The 12,826-nt window shown below is 34.5% G+C and overlaps 1 protein-coding gene across 4 annotated transcripts in view; it reads left to right on the plus strand.

Annotated features, from left to right (window-relative positions):
- Window positions 1–12,826, plus strand: part of OSBPL1A (oxysterol binding protein like 1A) — a 228,127-nt gene that overhangs the window by 89,185 nt on the left and 126,116 nt on the right. For 2 of the 4 annotated variants that reach the window (XM_025429282.3, XM_025429284.3), the window contains exons 12-14: window positions 1,257–1,355; window positions 2,523–2,645; window positions 8,872–8,953. In XM_025429282.3, the coding sequence (XP_025285067.1) occupies window positions 1,257–1,355; window positions 2,523–2,645; window positions 8,872–8,953 (304 nt within the window). Of the gene's footprint in view, window positions 1–1,256; window positions 1,356–2,522; window positions 2,646–3,002; window positions 3,064–8,871; window positions 8,954–12,826 lie in introns of those variants that run through there. The other 2 variants (XM_035718484.2, XM_025429285.3) reach the window with 2 other exon arrangements.

Below are 12,826 nucleotides of genomic sequence, written 5' to 3' on the forward strand. Positions count from 1 at the left end.
CCATTGTTTGAGCAGGTCATTTTCTTAGCTGGATTTAGGTTGTAAACTCTATTTCTTGGGCGGCAGCTCTGGTCTGCATTTAGATAGGTTGTACTTAAGTGACTGCTTTGAGTCTTTTCTCAGCTGTGAACAGAGTTTGGGGATCCCGTTTTTCCCTTGGAAGATTACCTGACTCTCCTTAGTATTTATGGCTCTCTGGCTTTCCTTTATTTATTCTCAAAGACAGAAAGACTGTGGGTTTTTCCACCTGGGCCCATGCTGCTTTTGTGCCACCCTGTGAACGGCATGTCTCAGTTGAAAAACTTGGGGATTTAGTTATTTCCTTTTCTCCAAGAGCATGTGCATTCCTTGTCAGAGTCTGTCAACTTTTGTTCACTCTCCAGTTCTCCAGCAGTTGCCCTTTTATTTTTTTAAAGACTTTATCCATTTTGAGAAAGAGCGAGTGAGAGCATGAGCAGGGATGGGAGGGACAGAGAGAGAGAAAGAATCCCAAGCAGACAACACACCCAGCACAGAGCCCAATGCTGGGCTCAACCTCATGACCCCTAGATCAGGACCAGAGCCAAAATCAAGAGTCGGATACCCAACCAATGGAGCCACCCAGGCAGTTGCTTTTTATAGTTGTTTTCTGCAAGGAGAGTGGTACTCTTGTAGGGTCGTGAAGTAGAAGAAGTCTATCGTTTTCCATTTTTAAATCTCCTCACTTTTTAAACTTATATTTCAATGAGACATATTTTTTCTTTCCTCCCCCCTCCACCTTTTTTAAAATTAATCTCAAATGTGCTTGTTCTTTTACACTCAGTTCAAATATTTTGTACACTCAGCTCAAAGAAAAGGTTCAGGAGAATGGTATGAATAGGAAATAGGAGCTGTGGTATTTAAAGGGTTTTATAGCCTAAGTGCATGCTAAGATTTTAAATATAAAGGATAAAACTAAAACTACATATGTAATGGACTATTAGTATTTACCTTGAGTAACTAAGAATGTGAAAGCCAGATCTTATCAAAGATAAGCTCAAATGCTTGTGATATTCCCAGTGCATCATTTTTTCCCCCAATTTTTACCAGTTTGTATTTTAAATGTTCAATTGGATATAATTAAGTTGTTAATACTATTATGTATTGTATGTACTGTTTTTTTATATATGTGTGTATATGTGTGTGTATATATGTATATACATACACATACATACATACATGTTGGGTTCTATTTTATGTGCATGAATGATATGTTTTACTGACTTCTTATATCCAAGGTAAAATCCACTGATAGCTGCCTCTTCTTTATTAAATGCTTTGATGACACTATTCATGGCTTCAGGGTTCCTAAGAATAGCCTTCAGCAGTCAAGAGAGGTAATTTTATGGATTCACTTATCTTTCATAAAACTTAATATTTAAAAACAAAGAATATAAGATCAATTCAATATTAATGTCTAAAATCTTTTTGACTATCTTTTTAATGGCTATTATATGAAGATTGAAATTTTGCTTATGAAAATTTCTTTATCAACATGTATCTACAGGTATTATCTGTTCATAATTATTTTTATTACTTTGATTTTGTGACTGTAAGGGGCCCATACTGGTTTTGGGGGAAAAAAAATCCTAAATGATTTTGTAATCTGCCTCTTAATTTATAGGTGCAGAAGCTGAAGCCAATAAGAATGAAATGCTCTCTCAAGGTCACACAGTTTACAAGTGACAAAATCTGGCTTCAGCTTAGGGGTTCTGATTTATTACAGTATAGCCTCTGTCTTCCTTTGTGGTAAATTGAATAGCAGCATCAAGCAGAAAAATTGAGATTTATGGGACAGAAATTCATAGTGCAGGTATTTAATGGAGACTCCATATTCCTTAGATTAAAGGAGTATCTGTAGACCTGTCTTGTTTTTGTAAATCACGTAAGGGGTTAAAACAATCTGTTTTCCAAAGTGGTTAACTTTGGCCTTGCAAAGAATCCTAAACAAACTAAATCCTGACTGTTTGACCATATAATAAAGTGGTAAAATTTGACCTTGAGAAATGCTATAAGAAATGAGGAGGAAGTAACACATTTTTAGGGCAAATATTTTTTTGGTGAAATCACTGATATTTTAAAAACCATAAAAGCTAAAGCATCATGGCAGTTGTTGGCTTTCTTATGACTCGATTGCAAGTCAGTAGAATTATATTTCTGAATATATTGGTATACAAGAGCATATCCAACAGTGTTGAGAACCTATAATTTTAAGTGAAAAAATTTCCACTCATTACTCAGTTTTTATAGTGTATGTATTAATATTATTAAATATGTAAACTTAAAGATATATTTTTAAAGTATTAGGAAAATTTTTTTTTATCCAGAACTGTGGACAAGAGACATGCATCATTATTTTGTTGTTGGTTGGTCTGGGTTTCCTTTGGTTTTTAGAGCCTATAATATTTTCTACGTGTAAATATATGCTTTCCAAATCATTGTCCTATTATCTCTTTTGAGTAAAAATGCATTTCACTTTTATTTAAATTCTTGTATTATTTCAGGACTGGCTGGAAGCAATAGAAGATCATTCTGCTTATAGCACTCACTACTGTTCCCAGGACCAGCTGACTGATGATGAAGAGGAAGATACAGTTTCATCTGTAGACTTGAAAGAATCCTTAGAGGTATATAGAAAAACTGAATCTAACTTTTATAGCTAACTCTGTCACCAAGAATTTTTTTTTTCAAATGTGAGGTTTTGAAATTAAGAAATCTGACAACAATGGAAATAGTATTGCTCTTTGTCCAGTAATGTTTTATGCTATTTATAATGTCTATTATGATGATACTGTCAAATGTCTCTATAGATGATGCTCTTAAGATATATGTATCTTTTTTTGGTTAAAATTTTTCCATTGCTATAATCAGATTGTCATTCTGTTTGAAAACTGCTGCCAGCAGGGGGAGCATGCAGAGCTGGAGTTGGTACCCTTTATGACTTCACTGCATATTTCAGTTTAAATAGTGCAACCATAGTGATACCTTTCCTGGCTGGTAGTTTCATTTAAAATCACTTGTAATCTGTAACTTCATTGATTAGAGGTAAGATAAAGCATAAGTAATCAAAAGATAGGCCTTTATATGAAGTGACATCAATATCTTAGTCATAGAGAAATACCAGCATATGTTATTGAGATGAAATAGGTATTTTTTTTTTTTCTGGCCATCAGTTTTCTGGCTGTGCCATTTAAATGGGAATTGGATGGAGGTGGAGGGGAGTGCCTGGGTGGCTCAGTCATTTAAGGTCTGCCTTTGGCTCAGGTCATGATCCCAGAGTATGCTTCTCCCTCTGCCTACTTGTGTGTGCATACTCTCTCTCTCCCTGCCTCCTCTGTCAAAGAAATAAAATCTTAAAAAAAAAAAAAAAAGTGGGAATTGAGTTTAGAAGAGTTAGAACTACAAAAGGATGATGGAGTTTCAATCCAAATCATTATGTCAGAACATACCAAGTTGCCTACTAAATTTAATCTTTTTTTTAATTGAATAAACTGCTTGCAGGATTTGAATGTTTCTAAATCAACAAGTTTAAGTTTGCTAATACTTAAGGAGTTTTATTGACTTAAGGACCTATAAACTTAAATAAGAAAGATTTTGGCTTTTTTGATCCCTAATCTTATTTTATGATAGAACTTTAAAAAATTTGAGCTCTTCCATGTTTTGTTGAAGACATTCCCCAGAATTTATTGACACTCACTTTGCCAATAATACTTCTAATTTTTAAAGCCTAATGTGTAGCGTGACACCATAAACAATTTTCAGATCCGTGAACTTTGCAAAAGTAACACCTACTAGAGCATCTAAATAACATTAAAACTGTTTGGGTAAATATAGAAAGTTGAAATATTTATGGCCAAAATCGTGAAACAAGTTAAAAAAAAAAAGCCAAAAACTGTACTAAATATTTTAAGTTTTAGTCAGTATTCCCTAAGTAAAAAGAAATGCTTTTCTATTTATCTTCAAAATAAGGTAAATGATAAAGCCTGGAAGGACTTACAGAGCATACCAATATCTTTCCTAGGATTATGGGATTTTAAGACATTTTAAATGGAAACTACCAGGAAAATAAAAGCATACTAACTTGATTTTCATTAAAAAAACTTTCTTGGGCAGCCCCGGTGGCTCAGCCGTGTAGCACTGCCTTCAGCCCAGGGTGTGATTCTGGAGACTGGGGATTGAGTCTCATGTCGGGCTCCCTGCATGGAGCCTGCTTCTCCCTCTGCCTGTGTTTCTGCCTTCTCTCTCTCTCTTTGTGTCTCTCATGAATAAATACATAAAATCTTAAAAAAAAAAAAAAAAAAAAAAACTTTCTTGAAAAAATGTTTCTTCTCTGGCATAGTTTTCAATTTTTCATGTTATCAACTTCAACTGTACCTTTTATGTTACTATTTTGAATATCATGCTTTTATGTTAACTTTAAAACTATGAAGTTTTTGCCTTCTAGATTTTAGAGCACCTAAAGTCAGTGAGAAGTTATAGTAGTGTTTAGCACTTTCATGTTCTGCAGTTTATAAACCTCTCTCTGTTCAACAGAATTTGAATGCTAATTCTGTGACTCTTTGACTCTATCTCAACTCCTGAAGATTGATCCCAAAATAGGTTAAAATCTGAAAAGAGCTGTGAAGTATGTTGAATTGTACTGGTTCCTGAATGCCTTTGATCATTGGATTCTTAAGTTGTAAGAATATTCTGGGACCTATTTGTGGAATGAGATCTATTCTAGATGTTTATAGACTTTCTAAAGGAAATTAGGAACGCTAGGACTAGCATACTCTAAAACCATCTGAATCGACATAAAACTAACTTTATTTCCTCAACATAGTTTTGGATAAGACATTATGGGGAAAAAAAACAAATGTCCACAGTGAAAAAGTGACCATATTTTATGATGTTTTTGGTCTCATTTTATCTCCATCCAAAATGAGAACCTCCAAAAGTTGAAAACCATTTTTCTCTTATCTCTCTCACTGCCCTGAGGTAGGTCTCCAGGGAGAAAAGTATAAGACAAATCATAGAGATATCAGCCTATGGTTGTTGCCTTAATGACAACTTGAAAATATTTCAAATATAAAAATGGGAAGACAAATTCAAGCATAGTGTTGGTTGAAATGTACTGTCTAGTATGAAAGCTACTAGACACATTTAGCAATTTTAATTAGAATTAACTCATTTTAACTCAACATAATTCCAGTGCCCAGTAGTCACATGTGGCTACCACTTTGGACAGTACAGTATAGAATGCTTTCATCATTCTAGAAAGTTCTGTGGAACAGAACTGGGATAGGTTCGTTCTTAGATCTGGGGAGGGGGCACAAGCAAAGAGAGGGTTTCATTTGTTGGTGATATAGGTTGTTGATTCTATAGGATCTGACCTCAGTGTTATAAGGAGTAATGAGAAGATGCTAAATTTTAATCAAATAAGAAAGTGATATGCTTTTCTGATTTAAGAATAAATGATGCCTAATTAAAATGAATGTACAGGAAGATAAATGTACATCCACACAGGGCTAATAAAGATTGGTACATTCAATGCAAGAACCAGACAGATTTATATATATTGATATGTTTAAGATTTATGGTTAAGTGAATAGGGCAAAGTATAAAATGATGTATTTAAAATGCTACTACTTGGGAGAAAAAAAAGGATATATATACACACATTTGTTTTTGTTTTAAAGATTTTATTTATTCATGAGAGACAGAGGCAGAGACCTAGGCAGAGGGAAAAGCAGGCTCCCCACAGGGAGCCTAGTGCAGTATTCGATCCCAGGACTCCGACCCTGAGCCAAAGGCAGATAGATGCTCAACCACTGAGCCACCCAGGCATCCCATATACACATTTGTGTAGGCTTAGATCATCCCTGGCAAGATGAGAAATTATTAGCAGTGGTTTCTTTGAGGCTGATAAAGGAGGAAAACAGGGACTCCAGGACTGATATATATGAGATAGAATTTCCGTTTTCTCTATATATTTTCATTTAATTTTTAAATTTTGTTTAAATATCTGTTGCAAAATAACACATTGATATAATGACAGAGCAGGGCCATGATGATCCCCAGGTAACCAAGAAGAATAAATGTGCTATGGACTGACTTAGATTGAGGGAGATGGCTTTGGCTGGAGGTAGAAGCCTTGGAGGTGAGCACTGGGGCACCAGTACTTGTAATCCTGGCTGTTTGCTTGCAAAGAGGATAATGTCATCAGGGTGCTACAATATATTCTCTGAAAAGTTCATGTATAGTAAAATGAATGCATTTTCTGTCTTTAATCTGATATGTTCTGACAAATGTATATACCCTTTGTAACCACCACTTCTCTCAAGATAGAGACTTTTTTTCACCTCAGAAAGGTCCCTGGGGTGCCCTCCTAGGCAGTGCCCTTCACCTCCATGTCAGGCAGCCAACTGATCTGCTTTCTGTCATTATAGGTGGTATCAGTTTTGCCTGTTCTAGAATTTATGTAATAGGAGTCATATTGCATGTGCTCATTGGTACCTGTATTTTGCTCACGATGTTGTATCAGTGGTTCATCCCTTTGAATTGCTTGGGTAGAGGCAGTCTGCTCTGTTCTTAATTAACCAAATGTGGATTGTCTGTAGCAAATAGCCTGAATTTATGACCTCTCTCCTACCCTGTTCAGTGCTCCCTAGCCCTTGATAATACACTTTTGAGCTGTTTTTCTAAGCCAGGGATAATAAAGTGGTTTAACATCAAGTTAAACAAAACTGCTGATATTTGGATGGGCAGGAGGAGGAGCAGGAGGCCTGTTGTGAATGTGCTCAGCTGCTCACCTGGGTGCCTCCTGCCCTTTGGGCCTTGTGCCTGTAGATACGATTCTGTTCTTGAGTTCTGTGCCCAGATTACTTAGATTTAAAATGCCGTCACATTTTGGGTATTAGGTCATTGCGCATAGTGGAATCCTGTTTATGTAGAATAAAAAACAAAAGATTAAAACCTAAAATAATGTCTGACATAAGGGGGACTGGCCTAGAAGTTCAGACACCATGCTGGGCTCTGCAAAGAACTCCAGGACATTAACCTTCATAAATGGATTTTTAGGTTTTTCTAACATAACTGGTAGCTGCTAAGGGGAAATTATAGCAAATTGGAGAATGTGTACATTTTATTGTACTGATAACCTCTTTCTGTTCTTTATACCTTTAAAACCACACCCAGTGTTTAGAACAGAAGACACCTGTACCTAACTATGAAACAATGTATAAATTGAATCTTCTCCAGCTGACCTAATATGTATCTTTTAAAACAAGTAAATCTTTGATCAGGGAAGCTCTTTATAGTAACTGTCAGGTAGATAGGCTAAGGGAAAATGAAAGAGATTCAGGTATTTGAGGATGATGTTAGGGAGAATGTTCTTATCTTTATTACCCCGGGAACTCTTAACCATGTTTATTACAGATACCCAGTCTGCAGATGAAGCCAGTGCTTGCTTTGATGCATCCCGCTAATTTTTACCATAGGAAGAAGAGAAAACAGTAGCATTGACTTGCGTATGGCAGGAGGATTAAATATGTAGAGAGTGGAAATGACAATTTCTGTTAATAAATTATGAGTGATACATTTTGTTGCAGTGCCTCCAGATCAACTTTTTTTCCCTGCCTTCAACCTGTACTTATGGGCTATGACTGAAAAAGTGATCCAGCATACCATTTCTCTTTCTGTGGTGGTTTAAATTTGTAGTCATAGGTATTTTCCCTCCTGGAAAAAAATGAATTATATTTTTATAGTTGTTAGAGCTCTCAACACAGAGTAATGTAGATTTTAAGGAGAACATTGCCTGTCACTAATGTGGTACCATGAATAATTCTGCTGTGGTTGAGCTTCATAAACACTAAAAATTTTATAAGGTGAAAAAGGAGAAAAGGCTACTTACCTGTGTCACTTGTCATGTAGGACTGATTTGGGAGGAGCAAAAATGTTTAGTGATGAGTCAGTTGGTATTGGGAGTACAAAGTGGGGGGGGGTGGAATTCATAAGGATAAGTACATTACTCTATCTACAAAAATGTGATTCTAATATTAAACTCAGGGTTCTCAGAATAAACATTTTTTATTGCCATAACCAACTGACTCTACAAAAATAATTTTCTTGCTTATTTTTCCTCTTAAAAGGGAAACTATAAATAAAACTAACATCAAAATTACACTGTTAATATAATAAATGTATTTACCTGATTTTTCATTTCGGACTTCCAAATCCTGACTAAGATGGGGTGGAACTTCTGTCCTAAAATCCTGTTTTGCTTTTAGGGATCTAAAAATGTACAAATTTCAAGTTACAAGAATGCTTTGTATAATTGACATTATCTTATTTTTTATAAGCTTTGACTTACTAAGAAAATGTCCATATTGGTTTGCTTATGTGGACTTAAGTGGCTGAATGAAAATCAGCTTGTGGTTTATAAATATTAGTATCACCTAGATTTTTCTTTAACAAGAACAGTTTTTAAGATATATTCTTAAGGGAAGGCATTTTATAATTCCTCAATGAATTTAATCAAGTCTACAAAAAAGATTAATCGGGAGAAATCTAACTCAGTTGTATATGATATAATGAGTTCTTAGAAGCAATAAATGCAGTTGGACATTGTTTACATGACAAATGTTGAATGTATTTAAAATTTAGAAACATTTGTTTTTTAAATCTGTATATGATTAACTAAATGCAATGTTCAGTTTCTGAGGAAATTTCTTTTTCTCTGTCAGGAATATATCTTAATTATTGTGGTACATCAATGTATGAACTTAAAGTTTTGATAGAGACATTAAAGCATGTGTACGATAAAAATTCTTGATTAATAAGTTTTAATATTGTTTTTTGTTTTTGTTTTCCCAGAAAGCACAAACATGCCAACAGAAACTAGATAGGGAAATTTCCAACTTTCTGAAAATGATTAAGGAGTGTGACATGGCTAAAGGTAAAAAAAAAAAAAAAAAAAAGTTGGGGGGCATACTACCAAATAACACCTACTGTTTAATACAACCCATTATCATAGATGTTGATCCTTTGTAGTTTTGTTGGCTATACATGTTAGATAACTTTAAGTTTTAATTTAGAATTATGTTTGATAAGACTATTTTGAAATTTTAGAAAAGCTATTAAAATCATGGAGGAGGCTTGGTTTGTAGTTAATATTTTATTCTTTTAAGAAAAAAAGAAAAAAGTTAACATTTTGATGCCAAAAATTTATTTTGGCTACATAATGAGAATCCTACTTATGAATCCCAGAAGACTTGGATTTTAGAATCAAACTGACTTGGTTTAAATTCTTGAACTGCCACTTACCAGTTGTTACTTTGAAGAATACATTTAACTTCTCTAAGCCTCAGGTTCCCCATCTGTATATGAAGGGGTTGGTTGTTCTCAGTCTTGGCCTTCTACAATTCTACGAATGTATATGTGACCTTGACTATCTAGTGGTTAACCTGCCTTTTACTAGTAACTCTTTATGTCTTCAGTCTCCACTGATTATGAATCATCCAGCGTTAACTATAAATACTCCAAAAGTCAAAATAATATACAATACAAAATCAAAAGTCCAATACAAAAATTACATATTGAGAAAGAAGTATTACATTGTAAGTTAAAAACTGCTTCTTAGACTTTAGATTCCTAACCATTGCTTTAGATTTCAGCTATGATGGGTTTATAAGTACATTCACTGAAATATAATTAATTCAGTTGTCTGAGTTTAACTATCAGTTTTAATCACAAACTAGTTTCCCTCTGTAGACTTATCAGTTCAGTTTATATGTGTCCAGGTAATGATGCAAAGAAATGCTAATGTTAGAATAAACTGAACACAAATATTTTATATCTGTCCAAATGGACCTCAAGCATCCCTTTATGTCAGTTGCATAAACATTTATTTGTATCACTGATGATAGCTTTGAGAATGACAGCAGTTAAGTCATTTTGATTATTGAGGGCTGGAATACTATATAACTTAGCACTCTTCATCCCCGATGGACTTTTTAAATAAGAGGAGCTTTATTAGATATAATTCACAGTTTAAAATTTACCTGTGTGAAGTGTACCCTTCAGTGATTTTTAATATATTTACAGTTATGCAACTGTGACCACCAGTGAGCTTTTAAAACACCATCTTCAAGAACCATCAAAAATAAAAAGAGATACTGACATTTTAAAAGATGTAGAAAATGTCCAGAGTTAGATGAAATATAAGGATTAATTCCTTTAACATGGACCAAAGAAAGAAATTACATTAGAACTACAACCAACCAAGTTAAGTTCTTTTTTTTGTTCTTTTTTAAACTTTGAGTCAGATCTCTTGGTTCAGATCTATTTCATGTTAGTCATGACATGTCACTCATAACGATGGTATGCATCATTTGTGTTTTTAGAGATGCATAATACTTAATATCACTAAAGAGATAATTCATTTTGAACAATGCCATCTGGGAAACTTCAAGATGTTTATGTTCTTACAATGTTATTTCATATATCTACAATGAAACTCAATGGATTTATACACAATTATAAATATTATTTCCTGAAAGATGAATGTAGATAGGTAAATTTGCATGTTCTATAAATAGTAAATAGGATTAAGATGATTTCACGAATGGGATTAAAGAGTTGATGGTAACTCATTTACCTCAATGCCAAGAGATTGTACAGAGTAATCTTGCACCATGCGTTTTGTTGCTGATAGATAGTAGCTGATAGATACATATTCTGCTCCAAACTGTCTACATAGTTTGCCAATAACTTCTTAAAATGAAAAACTAAAATGTCTGTGAACAGAATCGAGGCCTTGTGGTTGTGATTGTTAGTTGTCTTATATTGCTACAAAATTATGTGAACTTTAATTATTTACTTACTACTCCCTTACCACTTATTCCAACTGTTTTGGCTCTGTGTCCCCTTAAATCCAGGTCTCTGCAGCAGCCTCCCCTGTGGTCTCCCTTCATTCTATCCTTAAAGGGAATCCAAAGGCTTTTAGGAACTCTTACAGCTCAGATCCTGTGAAATACTGCACTGTTGCTGCCAGATTAATTTTAGAACGGTACTATTTTGATCATAATTTTTTTCCCATTGAAAAAAATGTTTCATGGGTCTTTGAAAGTATAGAATAAAATACAAAGTCTTTATCCTGGCATTTAAGGACTTTCATAGCCCAATCACAAACTCATTTTTCAATTACAGATCTTCCTCAACTGTGTCCTAATAAGACCATTGTAAAGTGAGAATCTCATAAGTTGAAAATGAATTTAATATACCCAACCTACTGAGCATCATAGCTTAGCCTAGTCTACCTTGAACATGCTCAAAACATTTCCAATAGCCAGCAGTTGGGCAAAATCATCTAATACAAAACTTTTTTTTTTGTAAGATTTTATTTATTATTTGAGAGAAAAAGCGTGCACACATGCAAACATGCTTTAGAGCATGAGTGTGGGGGAGGAACAGAGTGGGAGAGAGAGGGAAAGGGAGAGACTCCCAAGCAGACTCAGTGCTGAGCATGGAGCCAGGAGGAGGGCTCAATCCCATGACCCTACCATCATGACCTGAGGTGAAACCAAGAGTCAGAGGCTTAACCAATTGAGTGTGTGCCCAAAGCCTGTTTTGTAATAAAATGTTAAATATCATGTAATTTATCAACTACTGTACTGAAAGTGAAAAGAGAATAAATATCTTGAGTACAGAACGGTTTTAAGTTAATCAGTGGTTTACTCTGGTGATGATTTGGCTGATTGGGAGCTATGGCCCCACTGCCCTGCATCACAAGAGATTTTCACACTGTGTACTGCTAACCCAGGCAAAGATCAAAATTCAGAATTTGAAGTATGGTTTCTACTGAATCTGTTTTGTGTTCATACCACCATTAAAAAAAAATCCCAAGTCAAACCACTGTAAGTTGAAGACCATCTGTATTCATTCTCTGTTTTGGTCCAAAATATCTTCTCTTAATACCTTATTTCCTTAAACCTAATTTCTATCTGGATTAATCCCAGAATTTATATATCCAGCATTGGCAACATATCCTTCAAGGTTCAGTGAATGTGGTACTAAAACCTCTACTCTTTTAGCTTTATCAAGAGCCTGATTACAAAAACAAAATCACCCAAACTAATAAAACTTTTGGAAGACTTTCTAAAGGCCAGTAGTCTGTTCTTCCATAAAACTCTATTACCTACCATAGAATTCTTGGAAGTGGAATTAGTGAGTTAAAGCATATTAACATTTGTGTGCCTGTTGATATATTGCTAAATTACTTTCTAAAAAAGACTTTAATAGGCCAGCTTCAATACATACACTCTATTGCATGTTACTAAATGTATATAGCGAGTCCCTGGTTAAAGAAATTGGAATGAATATTTTGGCAAATTGAATTTAAAATAAAAATAAAAAAGATAATGGGAAATATAATTCTTAAAAAAATAAAAGATTAGAATGATTTCAGTTATTTAAAAGAAAAAAAATCTTAAAGGAAAAGCACTTTTGTTTAACCTACTTAAAACTCTGCTCAAAATCTCAGTTTTGAGTAAACACACTTCTCACTTCCTTCACTGTTGCCAATGAGGCCCAAACCATCATTGTCTTTCACACAGCGTGGAAACAGTCTCCTAAGTGGCCCTCAGATTCTACCCCTGCCCCTCCCATCCTTGCCCCAGGGACCCTTTAAGACATCAGTGTATAAGGTTCTTTGCTCAAAACACCTGGTAGATTACAGGTCATCTAACTAAGAATGAAAAACAAAGTCCTTCTAATAACCCCCACACCCTTCTAGTCCTTTTTGACTTCTCTGTCCTGATCTAGTTGCCTC

Source organism: Canis lupus, chromosome 7, assembly GCF_003254725.2.
Source record: "Canis lupus dingo isolate Sandy chromosome 7, ASM325472v2, whole genome shotgun sequence".
In the NCBI taxonomy this organism is placed as follows: domain Eukaryota; kingdom Metazoa; phylum Chordata; class Mammalia; order Carnivora; family Canidae; genus Canis; species Canis lupus.